The sequence below is a fragment of the Corapipo altera genome, unplaced genomic scaffold (genome assembly GCF_003945725.1).
Source record: "Corapipo altera isolate COAL_440 unplaced genomic scaffold, ASM394572v1 1b, whole genome shotgun sequence".
Classification (NCBI taxonomy): domain Eukaryota; kingdom Metazoa; phylum Chordata; class Aves; order Passeriformes; family Pipridae; genus Corapipo; species Corapipo altera.
Genome location: NW_020884881.1, coordinates 3,024,864 through 3,043,945, shown reverse-complemented (window position 1 = coordinate 3,043,945; position 19,082 = coordinate 3,024,864). Strand labels below are relative to the sequence as shown.

At 38.8% G+C, this 19,082-nt stretch overlaps 1 protein-coding gene across 6 annotated transcripts in view; it reads right to left on the bottom strand.

The window, feature by feature from the left end:
- Positions 1–3,519: 3,519 nt before the first annotated feature.
- PLXNB2 (plexin B2) overlaps positions 3,520–19,082 on the bottom strand; it is a 256,105-nt gene continuing 240,542 nt past the window's right edge. For all 6 annotated transcript variants that reach the window (XM_027639657.1, XM_027639662.1, XM_027639659.1 and 3 more), the window contains 7 exons: positions 14,260–14,414; positions 12,470–12,630; positions 11,745–11,892; positions 11,179–11,243; positions 10,399–10,474; positions 8,319–8,393; positions 3,520–5,419 (listed from right to left, as the gene is read on the bottom strand). In XM_027639657.1, coding sequence (XP_027495458.1) covers positions 5,315–5,419; positions 8,319–8,393; positions 10,399–10,474; positions 11,179–11,243; positions 11,745–11,892; positions 12,470–12,630; positions 14,260–14,414 — 785 coding nt within the window. In that variant the 3' untranslated portion in view covers positions 3,520–5,314. The remainder of the gene's footprint in view (positions 5,420–8,318; positions 8,394–10,398; positions 10,475–11,178; positions 11,244–11,744; positions 11,893–12,469; positions 12,631–14,259; positions 14,415–19,082) is intronic.

The window sequence follows — 19,082 nt, the reverse complement described above, 5'->3', positions numbered from 1 at the left end:
TAGCTGCAGGAAACACAGATTTGGGTTTGTTTTATATCCCATAGATTGGTGTCCAGGCTCTGCAACTACCAAGCATGATCTCTTACTGAATAGGAGCATAGCCACAGGAGAGGAAAGATTAAGCGTATCAAAGGAATACATTTTTTCATTTCACTCCTTTCTTATTACAGTAGATTAAAAGAAAAAAAGTGATTTTTGTTCAACATTCAATTTTGAGGACAATTAAATAAGCCAAAAACATTGTTCAGAATTAGAGCACTGAATAAAGGATTTCAAAAACACAGTGTGGGGTTCATGGTGGGATTTTTATTTCCTTTTAAGATGAGCCATATACAGCTATACGAGAACTATTGTTCTCTGATCCAGTGAAGAAATAGTTTCTTTCTGAAGCATCCAATCTGTTAAGACACATAGGTGCTTTAAAAGCTTAAAAAAGAAGGAAAGCACTCAAACTCTCTTCTGGTTCAACTGGCAATTATCTGAGAAGCAGCAAAGAAACAGGAATACATGGGTAAATGAAATAGCTTTTGATTGCCTGGCTATAAATGATGGTAGGATTTATACTCTTTGGTAATGACATGCAGCAGCAAGTGGTATCCACTGGCAAGACAAAAGTCAGCCCTGAATGTCTGGTACAGCAGCAGTGATCTTACATGGCATAGACGACTATTACAAGCCTGCACAGGAGAAGCCACTTTCTTCTCTAATGGGTGGAGAAATACTCCTTGCTACTGAGGCAAAAAGGGATTTGATTTCAAGAAAACAAAACCTTTGAAAATTTCCTCATAACTGTGGGTCTGGAAAGTCTGTTTTCCTTCTGTTCTGCAGAAACTGTCAAAAACCAAGAATTCCACCATCAGTTTTGGGCCCCATCAAGAAAAAGGCTAACAAAAGAGGGAGGCTAAAAGACCAACTCTAGTTTACAATTCTACCTTTCAAATTCATCAGCTGAAGGATGGATTCTTATACTGAAAAAAACCCCCAGAAAGACAGACTAGGTAAGCACAGTCTGAGAAAACAAAATTGCTGATCATTTTAGCTTGTGTGCTGCTGTCATTCATTCTCCAGGGAATCCTGTGCTCCAGGCACATCTGGCAAAACAGACCACTAAGAGACAAGCTTGTGTGATGGAGAACCTGGAAAGCTTCAGGCTCTGAGCTTGACTTCATCGAGCTTGGAAAGAGGGATAAAAGCAAGTCACAAGGACAACGGTGCTTACATTCCAGTGCAACAACTCCAGTGACTCGAAGTGCAAATTTCAACCCTTCTAAGTGTAAAGCAGAATAGTACAGCACTCAAGGTCTGTGGTTGGTAGAAAAATGGCAGCCAGACATCCTCCTTTAAACTTCTGAAGTTGACTGCCTCATTGCTCGACAGGGTATCTCTTGACAGAGGTGGAAAGAAAAAAAACCAAACAACTTCAACTTCCCTATAAGCTTTTCATTAGAGAAGACCACAGACATGGAAGAAGTCTTAAGAGAAGTCAGTCTTTTCCCAAGATCAAATTCTCTAGAGAGGAAGTCCTCAGAGAACTTAACACTACATGCTTAGGAGCAAATGGGAAACCTGACTAGAACCTTATCAGGATAAATAGAGGTGTTGCAGCCCTAGGAAGCATGTGAAAGAGGGGTTTCCCTATCAGATTCAGAGATCTATTTTTTTGGGGGCCATGTAGGTACATATCATCAGGGCCTACTATGGTTGAAAATGGTGGTTTCGCTAATAATGTTTGAGAATCTGAAATAATAAAGGACTGGCCACAAAATCTCATCTGTGATGGTAAGTCCAGGACAGCTGAATTTCAAGCTTAGAGTCATTTTAAGTCTTTACGCAGCTGGCTAAAAATCCTCCTGTGTTACAACAGTTTGTGAATTTGTGATTTCCAGTTTGAGTTTCAGAATTCCCTGTATGTTTTTGTTTATAGTGATGGCTCGGTTTGTTTTCAGAAGGTTACTGGAAAGGCCAGCTTTAAAGAGTGTGTGTAAACACAGCTCGGACTCAGCAGGCTGAGAAACACGTGTCAACCACAGCAGCCTGCAGAAGAGGGAGGCTCAAGTATGGCTGTAACAGAATGATTAGAGAAACCATCTTGAGGAGGCAGTATGTGTATGCCTCACATATGTGAGGTAGACCAGGTCCCTTCCACCCACAACCAACTTGCTTGTAAAACTATAACATACAGAGAGCAGCACAAAGATCTAGTAAGGTGTCAGAGGCAAACTTGGAACTCAGGAATAGAGAGTAAATTCCTGTCCAGAATAAAAAAAACCACATTCCTGTTCAGATGGGTGAGTTACTTCACATTAAGCAAGCTGGGACAGGGACCTTGTCCTATCATCTGAGATCTTGCTTGTTTGCAGGTGAGGAGGCAAGAAAACCCTTTGGAGAAGCTGCTGTCAGCAATGAGATTCAGACATGCTGGTGGTGGTTGAACACCTGTATCAATCTCTGAACTATATCTGCAAGATGTCCAAGCAAGGGAGCCTTGTTCACAGCTGCCACTATGGAGTAGAGTGGCTCCTATTATGTGGAGAGAAGGTTCTTGTACTTCAAGAAGTGCCCCTTAGAGGGGTTGCAGTCAAGATGAAAAGGAGGGAGACTCCCAGTGAGCATTTTTCTTTTATCTTGCAGATGAACAAGATGGCAGGAGCAGCAGAAACCAAAGGAGCATGACAGCTTTAAGAATCAGATTGCTAAAATGTAAGGAAAACTGGAGCCAAAAACTAGGCCTGAGCAAAACAGAGCACCAGAATGGAAAAACAAGCACTGGAGAAGCTTAGCAAAAACGGGAAATAATAAAATAAACCATCTCAGTTTGTCAACTTGAATTCCAACTTTGTGCTTTCAGGAGAGGAGACTTTGGAGAAACTGAAGGACTGGCGTTAAATCTCCTTTGTAACTGCGGCTGCTCACACTTATCTGCCTCTGTGTTCCCTGACAGACAACACTGCAGCACTGATAGCCTCCAAATTTCCCAAGATATGAGAAAAGGGCACCAAGAGTGACTAATGGATCCATCATGAACTCTGACATGCCAACAGACACACATGCTTGTCTAACAGGTAAGAAAGATCCAGCCACAGCACTGCTGCAGCCCACAGCAGCTTATAACTGCCTACAGCTGCTCTGTGTCAAGTCACCAGTGGTGGGGGACACATAATGTTCTCTCAGAAAGCTCTACTTGGTCAAGCAGGGCTTTCTGATCTCTCTGGAGAGATGCTGCTGAGCCTGGTATTTTAATTGGCTTTCAGGTCCCAAGATGGATTTTCATCAGGCAAGAAGACCTCACTACGGGATGTTGCACTACATCCTTGCTTCTCCAGAGTACTCTCATTTTTCAGAGCAAATGCCGATAAAAAGGGCATGATGTCAGGCACACCATCTGCAGCAAGTGCTGTGCTCCTCCATTACCAACCACAGACGGATGGATGCTGCTGCTCCATCACTCCCGGAGGAAGCATTACAAACCCCTTTCAAAACCCATCCCCCCAGTTTCAGTAAAGATGCAGTGACACTTGGTGGAAAAAACAACATTGTATTTGATTTACAATTAACAGGATTTACAAATAATGACAAAGAAACAGATTAGCCATGAAATTAGGATGCTTTTGTTGATGAAAGAGTAGCTGGCAAAGCATCTTTCTGTAGAAACCATGTACCTCAGTCCTAAACAGTGTAAAATAACTTACAGCCTAGGCAGGTTCAGGAATGATTATAGACAGTTGCAAGAAGTCGAGTACAAAACAAATGAACAAATGCTCCCAGCCTTCTGGGCAGGAAACCAGTTCTGGTGAGGCTTTTGATTTTCAGAAACTGAAGGAAAGGCCCACTGACAAATAATAGGAAATTTTCAAAATGGGAGAAAAAAAATAAAATATCAACAGACAGTAAAAGTCAGCGTGTGACAACCTACCAGGCAGGGAGAGTGGGCAGCAGACACTGCATTGGCTTGCTGAGAGTCAGCAGAGTCCGGGTGCTTGGCAGGACAATGAACGAAGGAGTACAGACGGCAGCACTTCATTAAAATGCTACTTTACTGCCAAAAACTTGCGAGACCAAGAGAAATAAAGTTCTCTGTTGTGCAATACAGCAATTTAAGAAGACGTACCTAACTTTTTGATTTGTACGAAGCTTACCTATATTGTAAACACACACTTTCTGACAAGTTGTTTAAATTTTCTTGGCTATGGGTTATAGTGTGTATTCAATCAAATGCAGCATTCCAAGGCTCAAAACTGACCGAGTGGTTTTCAATAGACGGGTATACGATTTTTCCAATATCATACTAGTACTTTACATCACAGATACAATAAAAACAAGTGATGGTATTTCTAGGACAGTTCCAGGATTCAAATAAAAAATCGTCAGAACCATTCTAAAATAGGATATTATACATAATCAAATCATGTTAAACAGCACACTCTCGGCAAGCAGCTAATTACAAGCATTCTGCTGGTCATGTTTTTCACACAAAAGTCATTCAATAGCACATAAATACTTCTTTTTCTGATCTGCTTCTTTTTACAAAACCATTCATCAGATTCACAGAATTAGTACAAGTAAGGCACATTAGCATATATCATAGAACTCACAATAATAACAGAGAGTTTTAAAGTTTTAAGGACTAATTCCTTCTTTGCAGTGATTTCTGAATTGAATGAGACTTCATCAGGAGAACCCTCCTACACTGACGTTACTCTTATTTCTGTCACAACCAACTGTGGTGGGTGCAATACTGTGCATCACCATGGACATAAATAATTAAATTTAGAACCATGTGTGGTAGCAAATCCCATTTTTAGATCTCGCAGAGAAATCAGACACGTTGTTCATGATGTTTGTTATGCACACAGCCTAAGTTTTAGAGCTCTATGGAAGTCAGTTTCCAGTTATCAAAATAAAAGGGGATATTGCATGTGTCTCTGAGCATGTTATTGTTTTCCTAGTACAAATATTGCTTAAGGTAGAAAGGATGCTATAGTATTGAATTTACTTGCATAATGAATCCTAAATGCTGATGTCTCAGATTCTACTAAATCAAATGAACTATAGGTTTTCCTTCTTCCACCCCCCACCCTGCCCCCAGCCAAAGGACTCTCTTTCCCACAGAAGATTCATTTACACACAACACAGCTTTTAATTAGAAGCATAATTTACAGTAAAAATTCTTTACATTACACCTCTGCTATCAAAAAACCATGAAATTTTTCATTTAAAGTTGTAATTATACATTAAAAAATAGAACACTATTTCCTTAACAGGAAGAATGAATTTGAACATCTTCAGATCAGATTTCTTTATTGCGGCTTTTGAGTCAAAGGTCAGTCACTTTATTCTCTAGCGCAGCTGCTATTTGCTGTAAACGGAAGGCAAGCTGCATTTTTTGTGCAGCTGGATCCTCTTCAAGTGCATTTATAATCTGGAAGATATAAACATAGAATGTTTAGAATAATTTAGCTGAAAATATATGACATGGTTCCCAGACTAAGTGTTTGATACTATTTTGGTTGTAAAGAGTCTTTTGCATTCACTCTGTACCAAAATGCATCTAGTAGACCCTGTGTTCAAATTTAAACAAAGGCAGTAAAAATTATTGTCTTTGTTACTTTATCTAAGTTGTTGTCATGTTTTCCAGTATGCTGGGATACAACCAAATTAATAGGTAGTACTTTATCTTGTGAAATATTACATTCAAAGATGGAGCAGGCAGGGTGGAAAATTTCCTTAGAGCTATTTAAGAAACAGTGCTTTTACTTACAGTGCACCCTACAAGGCTTAAGGGTCATTTACCAGCAGTAATTAAACCCCGTCCCCATGAGCTTTAGTTATGAGAAGCTCCTGGGTGGTCCACGCACAGGCCTACGGCAGGGCAACGCAAGGTCTCTTGTGTCTGTTGGCAATATGAGGAATAAAACTGCCTGACCAGAGCATCAGGCAGCTGTTGGCAGCTCCCCTTTGGCTCTCACCAAGAAATGCCGAGGCTCTGACCCAGCACCACGTAGTTCAGGAAAGCAAAGAGCTCGTCTGAGAAGCCCCCAGCTCCTACAGTCTCTGCTGTACAGAATATATATAAGAGAATATGACTCTTAAGACACAAGGGATTTGAAAACAAAAGCTAGTAAAGGTCAGCTGTTATGAGAAGGCTTTTCTTCAAATACAGTTTTTTAGGGCTTCCCAAGATCAAATTCTAAAGGTTTCGAAAGGTTTTAATTTCCACGATCCTTTAGGAAAACTTTCCCACCAACTATTAGATTTCTCCACTAGAAGAATGTGTTACATGACAAAACCATTCCTTTTCTAGAACTGGCTTTATTAACGTAAGTCAGATGGTGTAATCAAGCAGAAACCTTTAGCACTATTTAAATACTATATAAATTTGCAAGTACATGGACTGGAGAAGTACAGTTTGCCTGTCACCTGTGGTTCTTATTACTTCTTGAACATCACTGACAATGGAGATTAATGCAGTCAGTATCAATCTAGCCAATAATTTCACTTTGAAGGGCTGGTATAGCATCTGCACTTCAAACACAGGAGCAAATTTGTTTAGAAATAATTATTTTAATGGATTTGTTTTTAAAGTGTGAAAATATTTTTACAAGACAGAGTTAATAAAGACATTGCTGTATTTAAACTAGGCCTAATTTAATTTCATATTGTTCCCTTAATTTAAACAATTCCATCTAGCTGTAACTCCTCAAATCTAGACTAAATAATTGACGATTATCTCTGCTGGTGAATATATCCTTCATAAAAATGTGGACAATTAGAATGTACCCACTTAGTCATTGTCAAGCCCTGCAGAGATGCAGAAGGTACAGCACATGCTGGGAACCACTGCGTCAGTAATAAGACAAGGGCAGCTGCAAAATGTTCCAATTTATGCAAATTAAAACATTTTCATGGAAAATAAATAAGCTCAATTAATTTTACTGAATGGTTCTTGACAGATTATCTCCATAACTCTGCATTAGCAGCCTTTTCATTAAATGCACCTTGTTGTTACACAGTGGTGTACATGGAAGGGAAAGCTGCAGCTACACACTGGGTTGTGCTAGCCTGCAAATGATGGAGTCCCCCAGACTGGCGACTCCACCTGTGCCTGCCACCAAAGGGAAACCACGAGTGGAAGAAGGGACATAGACGAGTGGATGAATCAGGGGTTTATGGTTCATCTGTCCCTGAGTATTTCTGTAAGAGGTCAGGCTACAGACACACTCGGGAAGGTGTTGAAAGTGAGCTTCGTTAGCACTGGGGGTGAGTGACCAGGGAACCAATGCCATTGGGTTGGCCCACATTGCTCTGTTCACTTCCCCCACTGACTGACATTGCAAGACTTCTCAGGGTGGTTTGATTTTCCCTGCTTACATCCGTTTAAAAGCTGCGGCAGGCTGGCTGCTCCTGTCTAAAGCAGCTGCAGTGATGGAGGAGAGTCACTATCTGTAGTGCTAAATGTAAGTAAAAACATGAACTGTGCTGAAGTGCAAGACTAACTGAATAGAGCTCACATGTGCTGTACTCCTTTTTGATTCGGCATCTGTTCTTACTTGCTTTGATTTAATTCTGAGAGTTTACTGGAGGCATTCATTTCCATGGAAACCTTTGAATAAAAGTTTCCTTCTCTCTTTTTGTTTTCAGATTAAGTTTGGAGAGCCATAACCACAGCCCAGCTACACTAGGATATTCTTTGTCCCCCTTTCCACAGGGCGTGAAAAACCTAAGAAACTTTTTGAACTGAATCTGAGAGCCTGATTTTGAACCAGACTATATTCAACAGTTACTCTACTTTGGTCTACCTTAGGCGGGCACTTAATTTGGCATGGCAAAACAGGGATTGGTAGCATACATAGAAGTTTTAAGGACATTTTAACTAATAAAAAGGGCATGGCCCCCATTCTTACAAGCAAAACACATTTAATAGATTGTTCTTAATAAAAAAGCACATTGGCTTGAAACCTGATATAAACTCTGATGACTACTTATTGCTCAGTGACATTCTTATGTCCTAATTAGGATGGTAGATCTGAAGAAAAATGATTTTTAAATCTATTTCTCTTTCAGACCTTTTTAAACTATCCATTAAACTATCCCTAGCAAAACCAGATAGCCCATAATGAAATTGCTTATTTATAAGGACATTCCCTTGACCAGCATAATTGCCAAACAAGGCATATAACTGCAAGGTTAGAGCTTTCTGTTCAGCATTGCTTTTACTTGACTACACAGGGTACTCCAGAAGTTTCTCCTTCAGACTAATTTTAGCTTTCATAACATTTTCCCATTGATAATAAAATAGGAAAACAAAAACCATAACTTACCTCATCATAGTATTTATTAGTGTACTGGTAGAGTTGGTGCAGAGCCACAAGCGTATTTAAGGAATCGGTATGTGCCTGTTAAACGACACAAGCAAGAAGCAAACATGTCAAAATAGGATCACAGACAGCTGAAAGCTATTCACATGCACAACTGTTGGATATGACTGACAAGATTTCCAAATGCAAGCTCTGCATCCTGTAACTTTTGTTAAATGACACTTGGGGCCAAAAAAAGGAATGAGAAAAAATTTTTTTGTGATTTTCTGATTGAGACTTTCCCGCTGGTATTTTCGAGCCTGCCCACAATTGGAGGTGGAAAATATTTTGAACTCTGAATGTCAAACCACAGATTACAGCTCAAACATCTGTTAGCACCATGGGTATGTATAGCTAAAGCATTTACTCAGTACAGTCTACATATTGTTGAGATATTAAGCATTGGTTCTGACACAGTCATGATTGTTTGAAATTCTTTCTCCAGCTGTTTTTATATCCTGGAAATTATTCACACCTCACTATAGCAAAGGTATAACTCATCAAGATCATGAGTGCATGTATGTTTGGAAAAAGCCACTTGAATCATGAAGATGGAAAGGGTAGGGGTGGTGGTGGTGAGATATTGGAGGGAGAAAGAGGGAGTAAGGAATTTAAATGAAGCAGGAAATAACACTTCCATTACCTTGTCTTTCCACTTCCCCCCACACATTTAACTTATTTAGTGAATGTGCTCTACCTGTCTAAACAGATGTTCTTCATTCAAACATGTAAGGTTCAAGTCTCTAGCTATGCCTTTAGTCTATTAAGTTAGTTAAGAAAATGAAGAATTGCAAAATATTGCTACTGGCATAAATGATTACCCAAGGGATAAAGCAGCAGAGAAATATCCATCTTTCCTTGCTCTATAAAAGTCACTTTTAGAGCTGGTCAAAATTTGCAATGTTCAATCACTCCTTCCATATTAATTTTTCTCACAATTTATAATGAAAAGAGGAAGAAACAACATATTTGGCAATGTTGAAACATTACATTGAATTTATTTTTAATCACCAAATGTTTTAATTTTATACACATCTCAATTTATGTAATAAATAAAGTGAACTGGAAAATGAAATGTCACCGAAGATGAGTTTTGTAGTGAATGACTGAAAATAGAAATGCTCTCATGAGGATGTTGATCTGCAAAATGTTAGGTCCTAAGGACACTGAAATAAACAAACTGCAAAAAATTCCCCAAACATCCTCTTTACGCTAGAACTCTTCAACTAAATTAAGCAAATGAGCAAACCAGTCAGAAAGTACACTGTCCCTGCTCAGGCTAAACCACATCTTTCAAACTGGTGGGGGACTCCTGCTTCTCCAAGTTAAATAGAGTGCTTTGAAGGCAAGAGCCTGCTCTAGCTAAGCTGAGCTGCAGAGCAGACAGGCTCTTTCAAGGCAAGACTGAAGCAGATTTTGTAATGTCTTTGCTCCACCACTTTCCAAGTAGAGCCCCAGAGAGCAACCACCCCCCTCTGCTCTTCTCCATGAGAGGTAACCCAAATAACCTATAATGCAAAAAGAAAAAGTGTCACTGAGCAAGCACATGCTGAGCTTCTCACATGTAGCATAAAGCAGAAGTATTGTCCCTGTACAGACAGCCCTAAAATATGCTATATTTAATGCCCCCTCTTTCATTTCTGGAATCTAATTTTTGCTGTGGTAGCACTGTGAATTCAGTCACTACTCGTTATTAGTACAATCCATGCTAAAAATCCTCTATATGCTGTGGAGAGAAAACACAGTTCTAGAGTGCTATAATTTTCCCACAGTGGATGTGAAAATCCAAACACTTTGCTCTGGCCCATGCATCACTCAGATAGGTTAGTCATGAAAACCATTCTTGGTTCCATTCAAAAATCAACATTTCAAATGGCTAACAGGCATAACTGCACCAAACAGAAGTATTTCAGAGATTTACGAAATAACTCATTTGATTTTTGCACATACAAAACACCTACTTGTTGAGATAGAAAGAGAAGACAACAAAAAACAGTTACACTTGGCTTCAATTTCAGTACAAGTAAATGGAATTTATTCTTACCCTAGAAATCTCTGCTAGATGGGTATTCATGTCTTGGTCACTCACTGGCACCATCTGACGAATACCTTTGTAGTAACTGTAAGAGGTGAAAAAAGACTTTAAATTAGGTGAAACACACTGTGGTTTTCTGGTAATTCTGTTTTCCAATTTTGCAAATATTTTAAACATGTTTCCAAATAATGTAGGAGAGGCTGTACCACAAGAGACCAATGATTCCTTGAGTAATCTTGCCTTCCAATAATCATTACTACCTTTGCAGCAGAGGCAAATCATATCTAATTGTATAAGGACATACCACAGGAAAGAAACCTATAATTGCAGATGATAATTATTTTAGTCTTAAAACTGGAAAGAGTTTTGTTCTGTGGCAGATCTTCCATGATATTACCGAATTGCCAATTAGTAAATGAATAAAGTCAGAGACAGAATAGAAAAAATGTGTTTGTGAAAATGTTTTCAGGATTTGATATCTGCTGAGTTATGGAAGTGCAACGTTTTTAGATAGATTGTATGGGTTACAACTACCACTGTGGAATACAGCATCATGTTTTCTCCTGAATAAATCTACTCATATGTCTATACAGACAAGAACATGCACTGGGTCATAGCGGAGCTCCATTTCAACCCTGCCAATGCCACCACCAAGGGAATGTTTTAACATTTGGGTGTAAACTTTTTAATATTTGACATCTGACTTTGACTACCTCAGCATTCCCTTTTCCTCGTACGCAGCCTTAAAATCCTAACAATTGAATAAGCATGAAAAGAGTCTATACTTACTCTTCCACCATTTTCTTATAGTTAGAGATTTCTTTTGCGTAAAGTAATTTATTACTCGGAGAATCCTGAAAAAATTATAATACAGAGAAACTTGGTTAATTTATGAACATTTCTAAGAAGCAAAAGAAAGTCAAGAACTTAAACCAAACCTTTATATTCACATACACTTAAGCTTTATAGATATTAACATTTGGATACTTATTAACATTGGTGAGGTTATTTGTCGTAAAAGGATGAAGTTTACACATGGCATTACTGCTGAGTTTTATAAATGTATCAATGCGAGATGATGCTAAATTATTAGTGGACCTGAAATAATCAATTCCTAAACTTGCTTTTTAAAAAAGCGGTTGCTATTTTCCCCTCTTTCTAAATATCAATTTGCAGACTACACAGCAACACTGACATGTTCACCAACCTGTTAAGTGGTGAAATGCTAACTTTATACAGAACTAAAAAGAAATGATCAAGGCTGTATCTCCTCAGAGAATGGGTATTGTCTATGAGGATGCCCTTTGTCTTGTCAGGAATGAGCATAGTCAGGATGTAGAATGCAAATCACTTACTCTGCTTAATTTGTGCTCTGTTCTTGTGCAAGCATCCATGAAAGTCTGTGCAATGACTGACAAGGAAGCATCCACTACTTCGTGAACATGTACATCAAAGATGAAGTGGGGATTTTTCAGTATGTTTACCCAGAATCTAAGAGGCAGGCTGCAAAGCAAGGAAAAGATAAATAATCCTTTTTACACAATAAATGTTTTACAACAAGCAAATTACATGAAATTAAGTATGGGCTTTGCATTTTATTCTCCTCACAACAGTGATGCTTAAATTTGTATTTCAACATTTATACAAGCTTGTATGTTTTCCATATCTGAAAACCAAGTCTTTATATCTCTCACAGAAAAACTCATATGAGAAGAATCTTGAGTGCCTCAAAATATCAAGAGAAGATGTCTCTGTGGTCAGAGAAACTACCAAGTATGTATTAGCTTTTGTGATTTGGCAGGCTCACTTGCCTCTTACTTTCCTCTTATCTGAGGAAAGACAAAAAGTAAAAAGCAGTAAATCTGCCAGTGACAATCCCATAGGTAATCTGGTTTCATTTTTTGCAGCTTCTTGGCTTACAGGGAATCCTTTTGATCACACAAACATATTATCTCAATTAAAATGATTCTGAGGATTGTAAATGAAATTTACTTTGATTTATGATAAGAGCGCTAGTATCTACCTAGAAATTACACTCTTACTTCTCTGCAATACAAGTATGACTCAGTTCATAAGGTACCTGTTTGTTTTCCAGATATGAATGGTATCTTCATCCTTGATGTCATGTTTTTCTGCTTGCTCATCAAGAAAGTCAAAGAAGTACTTCACAGCTGGTGGGACCACATGGTTCGAGTTGAGCACACTATGAAAGAAGTCATCTACAAACTGCTGAAGTGTCCCCTAAAACCAAATTAAAAAAATCAATTACATTTGTGTTACAAGCTGAACTCAGTGCCATCTTTTATTCCTGTTGACCCTAAGAGCCCACTATCCAGTTGCAGTCACTGATGGCCTTCATCCTGAGCGCTAAGAGTGACAAAAAGCAAGCAACTTCTTAGTGAAGTGACCTTGTAAACTGCCAATGCAGTAAAGACCTTCTAGAGCACAATTTTATGTTCTAGACTGAAAGGTTGTGACTTCACCAAATATCCTGTGGTTTGCACAGAAAAGTGTGCCTTCTACTTGACAGAAACAGCAGAAACTGGTTGTTACATTTTCACTTCAGGGTCATTGTGCATATCAAATAATATTTAGCCACTTTTTAACAGTTTTGCAGCTTCTTACCTCCAGTTTCTCTGACACCAGAACACCAGGCAATTTTTAGAAAGAGACTGAGAGGAAGAAGTGCCAGTGAACATTTGATTTTTTGTTTGAGGGCAAGCACCTGGGTCTTATCAGACACCCAGTCAGACTCAGCTCCATGAACTCCACCAAGCCCAAGGAGTGAAGAATCCCAGGAGGGTTGTGTGCTTGGTTAGATTCCTGCATCTGCCTGGACCTTAGAGACTGTGACCTCAGAGACAATCCATTTGTTTTAGAGATGACCCTGATGAGACCACATACAGTTAATCCCAGCTCAGCTGATTGGCTGACACTTTTGAAGGGCTGCATCCTCTTTACCACCATCACTCCAGCTGCCAGTCTCCAAATAGGGGAGGGACTCAGATGGCAAGGAGCCCTAAGCTATTCTGCTGTCAGTAAGGACACATTGAGAGTCTTTAGGTTGTAGATGTAGTTGTGATTCCAGCCATAACACCTCACCAGCTCTGTACGAGTCAGTAAAGTTCCAGACTGGTAATAATCTATGAATTGGCTATTGGGAATAGAAAAGCAGTGGCTGCATAGGAATTATTAAAAAGAAAAGGGGTATGTAAACATCTTGCTAGCTCTTTGTCCTGAGTCTATGTCACCTATATACAGACTTTCCTTCACATCCGTTTTCATACTTAGTCAAGTGGCCTTAGCTGGAGCCAGACCACCCCATTTGCATGATGATCCTGGCTTTAGGGTCATTATACACATTATTTTAAATTCTTCTCCATAGAGGAATGCTTCACAAAATTATTTTGCTCATGATCCACCCTGCAGTATACGCACTAAAAATACACTGAAAGGACTATTATTATTTGGAAACTTTATTTTTCTAGGTTGTACTGCAGCGTTGATCACACACAAGAACAGAGAAATATAAGGCTCAGGAGGAGTTTATAAAGCATTCAGTTCAAAAGAAAACCCAACAAAACATTATCTAAACAGGTGACACAGAGTAGAATATCCATCTTCATTTAGCAAGGAAAATCCTTATTTGACAATCACATAATAATGGTTCTCAGCTTTGATCAGGAATTGTACTTTATTGCTTTCCCAGTAATGTTCCTCAGGGCATATTAATCACTTGAAACCTTATGTATGTACATGACACATATTCAAAATGCAGTCAAATAAATGACTAATAGTTGTATCATTTTCTTCAGTTGTACCTCAAAATGTATAGAAAGAAGGTGTAGTCATAGTACATCTGAGCCCTACCTTCACAGAAAGAAGTCTTGTCAGGTAGATTTCTGTAATAGCTTTGGTCCTCTCTTTTTCTTTCACACTGCCCCGCTTTGATTTACCTTCATCCATTTCATCTACTGGCCGGACTAGATGCCAGACCTTATTTTCATCTTCCAGGAGTGCGTGCCCTAGAAACAGTAATTGCAATAATTAGAAAACCCACCCTGCACCCAAAACAGCAACACAAAAATAATCATTTACACATGTATATGTCAGGTAATTGTTCCCTAGCCTTAACATACTTGTCCTCTTGCCAAAAGGATCTAGATTACTCTGTTCCTGTCCAACATAAACAACTCAAGTGCTAAATGTTCAACAATACATAGCTGAAAAAGTTTGCTTTTGTCAAGACTGAAGGAAGAGGAAGGAACCACAAGATAATGAAACTTCTGTTTGGTCATGTAAGCACAGTATGTGTATTCTTTGAGGTCCACACACTGAAGTACTCCTTGTGAATTCTTGGAGACATAACCAAGTTATAGAAACTCAGCTAGGTCTGACCCCACAGCCACCACAGAAATACCATACTGCTTCAGGTACAGCCTTTTTTTCTAGGTAGTACCATTACAATTCACACCTTTACCCTAACTGCTGAGGTCAAGGTATGGTAGTTCAGTTCAAACCTTCTGTTATCAGCATTTGACCAGCACCACTTGACTTTGTAGCAGGGAGGAGGAAAAATGCATCCCTTCACTGAGATGACATGAACTCTAGCAGCCAGAGGTAATGAATGCAGCAAATTCATATCCATTATAATAAGATTTTTAATTTTTTTTGGGTCAGTATTCATTGTTGAAACCAGAGAGAGAGATTCACATCAATTCTGTTACCATGTAGCAGAATCAGAGGTAAGCACTTTGATGCTAATGACACTCCTCTGATTACAGTGCCTCACTATGCTATCTGTAGCTTAGCCACACATCTGGTCTCTGAGTTTACTTCAATGATCACAGAGCAGATAAAGGGAGTTTTGCACTTCAGCATCAACATTATTATTCAGAGAAACTCTACGTTTGAGAATATTTTGTTATAAAGAGTTCGAAAAGAGATGATATAATTGTTTTAACTTGCAATTAATATTACTTGAAAAGAGTTTCTGTGTCACAAACTTACTTTTAAATTTCCTGGTTTTGCCTGTTCTTCCTTTAAATCTCAAACTTTTTTATCTATTTGGCCTAATCCCAGAAATCAATGGCACTTTTCCAGTGGGAGTTATTGAACCAGTACATTTAAAATCATTGACGTCTTAAAAATATGAAAGTTATTTTTCCCATTAAAATTGTGATTCAGCCCCACTGCACAAATTATTTTGCATTATTGCTAAGTTTTATGCCTTACTCTAGCCTAACTGAATCCCAGTTACAGCTCAAAATATCAGTTTCTAATTGCATTAATTTTGACCATAGTAGTTTATTAACTAAGTTCCTCAACAGCTACATTGAATTTCCAAGCTTTCACGAGTGCTCAATATTTTACATTGCAAGGGAAAGTAACATTTTTATGTAATCTGGCTGAGCTGACACTTTTGCCCAAATCTACTTCATATAGCCTCATCAAAAGCATTAGCTATGCAGTCTTCTGGGACCTCTACTTCTTTTTAACAAGGTAGGAAAAAAGTATAAATCCCATATTAAATCACATTGTCCTTTGAGGGTCCCTAATTCAACTTGGAAATTCATGTGAATGAAGCCAGAAATAAATAAAAGCAATCACTTTATTTTGTGTGATTTTGCAGCTGTGATTTTGCCATCGATACCATTCATGGCAATCACCTACCAGTACAGTAAGAACTGCTGCTGGGCCTGAAGTCTGGAATTTCTTTTGCAATCCCTGTTATTTACTTTTATAAATTAACAGATCAAATCACACGGTTAGAGCAGAAACTATTTTCCAGTCTTATGTCAGTCATTTGGTACACTTCTGCTTCCTCTGATTCAAAGGAATTTATCCTCTTTTTGTTCTCCTGATGGTATATGGCCCAGTTTAACTTTGGAGAGAAGAGGAAACAACTAGAGGGGTTTCCACTGAGATTACTGGCTCTTACAAGCAGTTTAATTTGTCCTGTGTTTGTTTAGCAACAGCAGAATTGGCTACTAGTGGAATAGCAGTATTTTCTTTGGAAAGTAACGATTAAGAGACTACAGTGCAAACAGATGAACTTCTGCAACACAGAGGTCCCACTTCATTGTTATAAATAGTAGGAAGACAGAGGAAGAGAAATTCAGAACATGGGGCAACAAAACATGTCAGAAGTATGGTTGCTAAGAGAAAATAACATTTCTGTGAGATAATATTTTCCCCAATGGAAAACTAAGAAGTAAAGAAAATAAAAGATAGGGAAAACACCTCCTTTTTTGTCGCCATACTATGGATCAAGCTCTAAGCAGGGAGAAGGTTGTGCCGCTGGGTCCAATGCTCCCCCCTGAACAATTTGTCTTGGCCCTTGGGCATTCTTTGGCCAACATAAAATAATTTGTGGGGGAACAGGAAAGAGTTAATGGCAAATATAGACTATGATGACTAATTATAGTGGTATGAACCATGATGTAAACATGGTGAAGGCAAATGAGATTGTGACAGGCAATGCCGCCCCTTTCCCCTTGTGTGACCTGAAGCAAATTATCTTCCTTCCAGTCTCCTCCACCCCATGAATACTGCTTCATGGAGATGAAGGAAGGGCTGCACTCCTGGATCTGCTAAGCAGTATTTCTGATCTGCAACTCTGTGTCTATTTTTATTCAGAATTAGAAAAGTAAAAATAAAAGAAACCAACCCAAAACCTAGAGAAAACACCCAGAATAACAAAATGTGTTGTATTTGTTTATAGTTCAGTAAAGAAATACTAGTACAAAACCACTGAAACCATTCTCCATCTTGATGCAAATTAGTAATTGCATTTATTGTCTCCAGAAGCAAAAGATGCTGCATTTAATTTGTCACAACCTCCAGCTTCTAGTGTCTTCCTGTTATAATCTGTGAATTAAAAGCAGCATGGAAGCAATGCCAGCTTTTAGAGCAATATCTCTGAACATGGTTTAACATTTTCTTTTTGTGCAAAACCTCATACTTTGGCTGACAGTCAATGGCTTCAGCTGACACTTCTCAAAGAAAAAGGTGCAAGTTAGTGAGACTCTGAAGAAAAGGAAATCCACTTCATCACAAGCCTCATTCACAGAGTCAGGATAGGATTTCTGTTTATTCCAACCCTGTAAATCCCTGTGTCATACAGAAATGTATGTGTGGGAGAGGAAGCCTCTGATCCTCTCCTCTCCCTTTTATGCACAAATCACTGTCACGGCAGGCTCTCACTTTGCACTATCTTTGTAACATTTTATAGCTTTTCAACAGAACAAGTTGGCACCAGATAGCTCTGGGGACCCTTTGGTGCTAAAGAAAATGGGGTAGACTGGCACGAAACGCTGTCATTCCAAATTTGTACAGTACCATGGTGCAAGATGGGGTGTGGAGAAGAAACATGGTGGAAAATGTTGATACTTGGGGATCTGAATTTTCTGCAGACTTTTCTCTTGTGTACAAGAGACCTTGTGTGACAGCGCTGTCCCCAGAACTCTGCTTTTCTTTTACAACTTGGTATGCTATATATATAACTAAGGAATTCACCTTGGAGCACAAATCATGTTTGTTCAAAGAGCTTCATCATACTGAATCATATCCAATGATATAATTGTAGAGAAGGAGGAAAGAAAAAAACGTAATCCAACAAAAAAAGAAAAACATGTGGTCTGGTCCTCTACTGCCTGCCACAAGAGTAGAGGGGTGAGGAGGATGAAGACTGAGAGTCCAGAACAGAAGACTGACCACTGTTCTCTGTTAAGAAAGCAGAGCAATTAGGGGCACCACCAGACTCCATTCATGGTCCACCCCCTTCTTTTCAGAGGGGAGGTGACTATGGCCTCAGCAATCAGTGCAACCAAACTGAACAGGGACTAGGAATCAGCTCCTTGCCTGGCTGCACTCCACTGCCCTCTGTATTGAACTGGATAGATTTTTAAGTTAACATGCTGGGTTGACACCTGCTGTGACTGAACAGTCACTGCTTGGCCAGCTGTGCCAGGCACTTGCAGTAAAGGAGTGAGAGATAGCAGCAGAGGGGTAGACATGACCATTAGAAGACTCTTTCTGCTGGAAAAAGTCTCAATAGAAAGAACCCAGAAGGACAGAGTAACAAGTGAACAGCAAGTAATTCTGCCTGTTTTAATTTCCTGTCCAACACTCAAAACAAATGAAATGAAAGTCTGCACATTGCTACTAAATAGTGATATGTGTCAGAGCTATCAGGTGAGACCCATCTTCTTGAAAAATGTACATTTCTGGCATATTATTTCCAACATGTTTAACTGCCCAGCCCTTGAAACCTACTAAATCTAAGATCAATAAATCTGTTTAAAGGAATGAAACTACTATGTAAAGCAATGGCTTTTACAATCAGTGCTATACAGAAAAGGTCATCAAATAAGTTCATACGAGGAAGAATGATCTCAACAATTTTTGTTCCATAAATCTAACCTCTACTTTCTGTAAAATAACTGAATATAAAGATAAAAGAACACCAGAGAAACTGAACATCTGAAATCTGTAAAGGAAATACATGTAACAAAGAACATAAATTCACAAGTAAATATTACCATAAAAATCTGAGTGTATTCGAGGCTGTAACGGATATTGTGTCTCAAGAGATTTTGAGATATAGAAAATTGGTCTAGACAGAACACTAACATGTAAAAGTTTTAAAAGATTGGTTGCAAGCTAACAGTTGTCTTCTGTGTTGAGAAGTC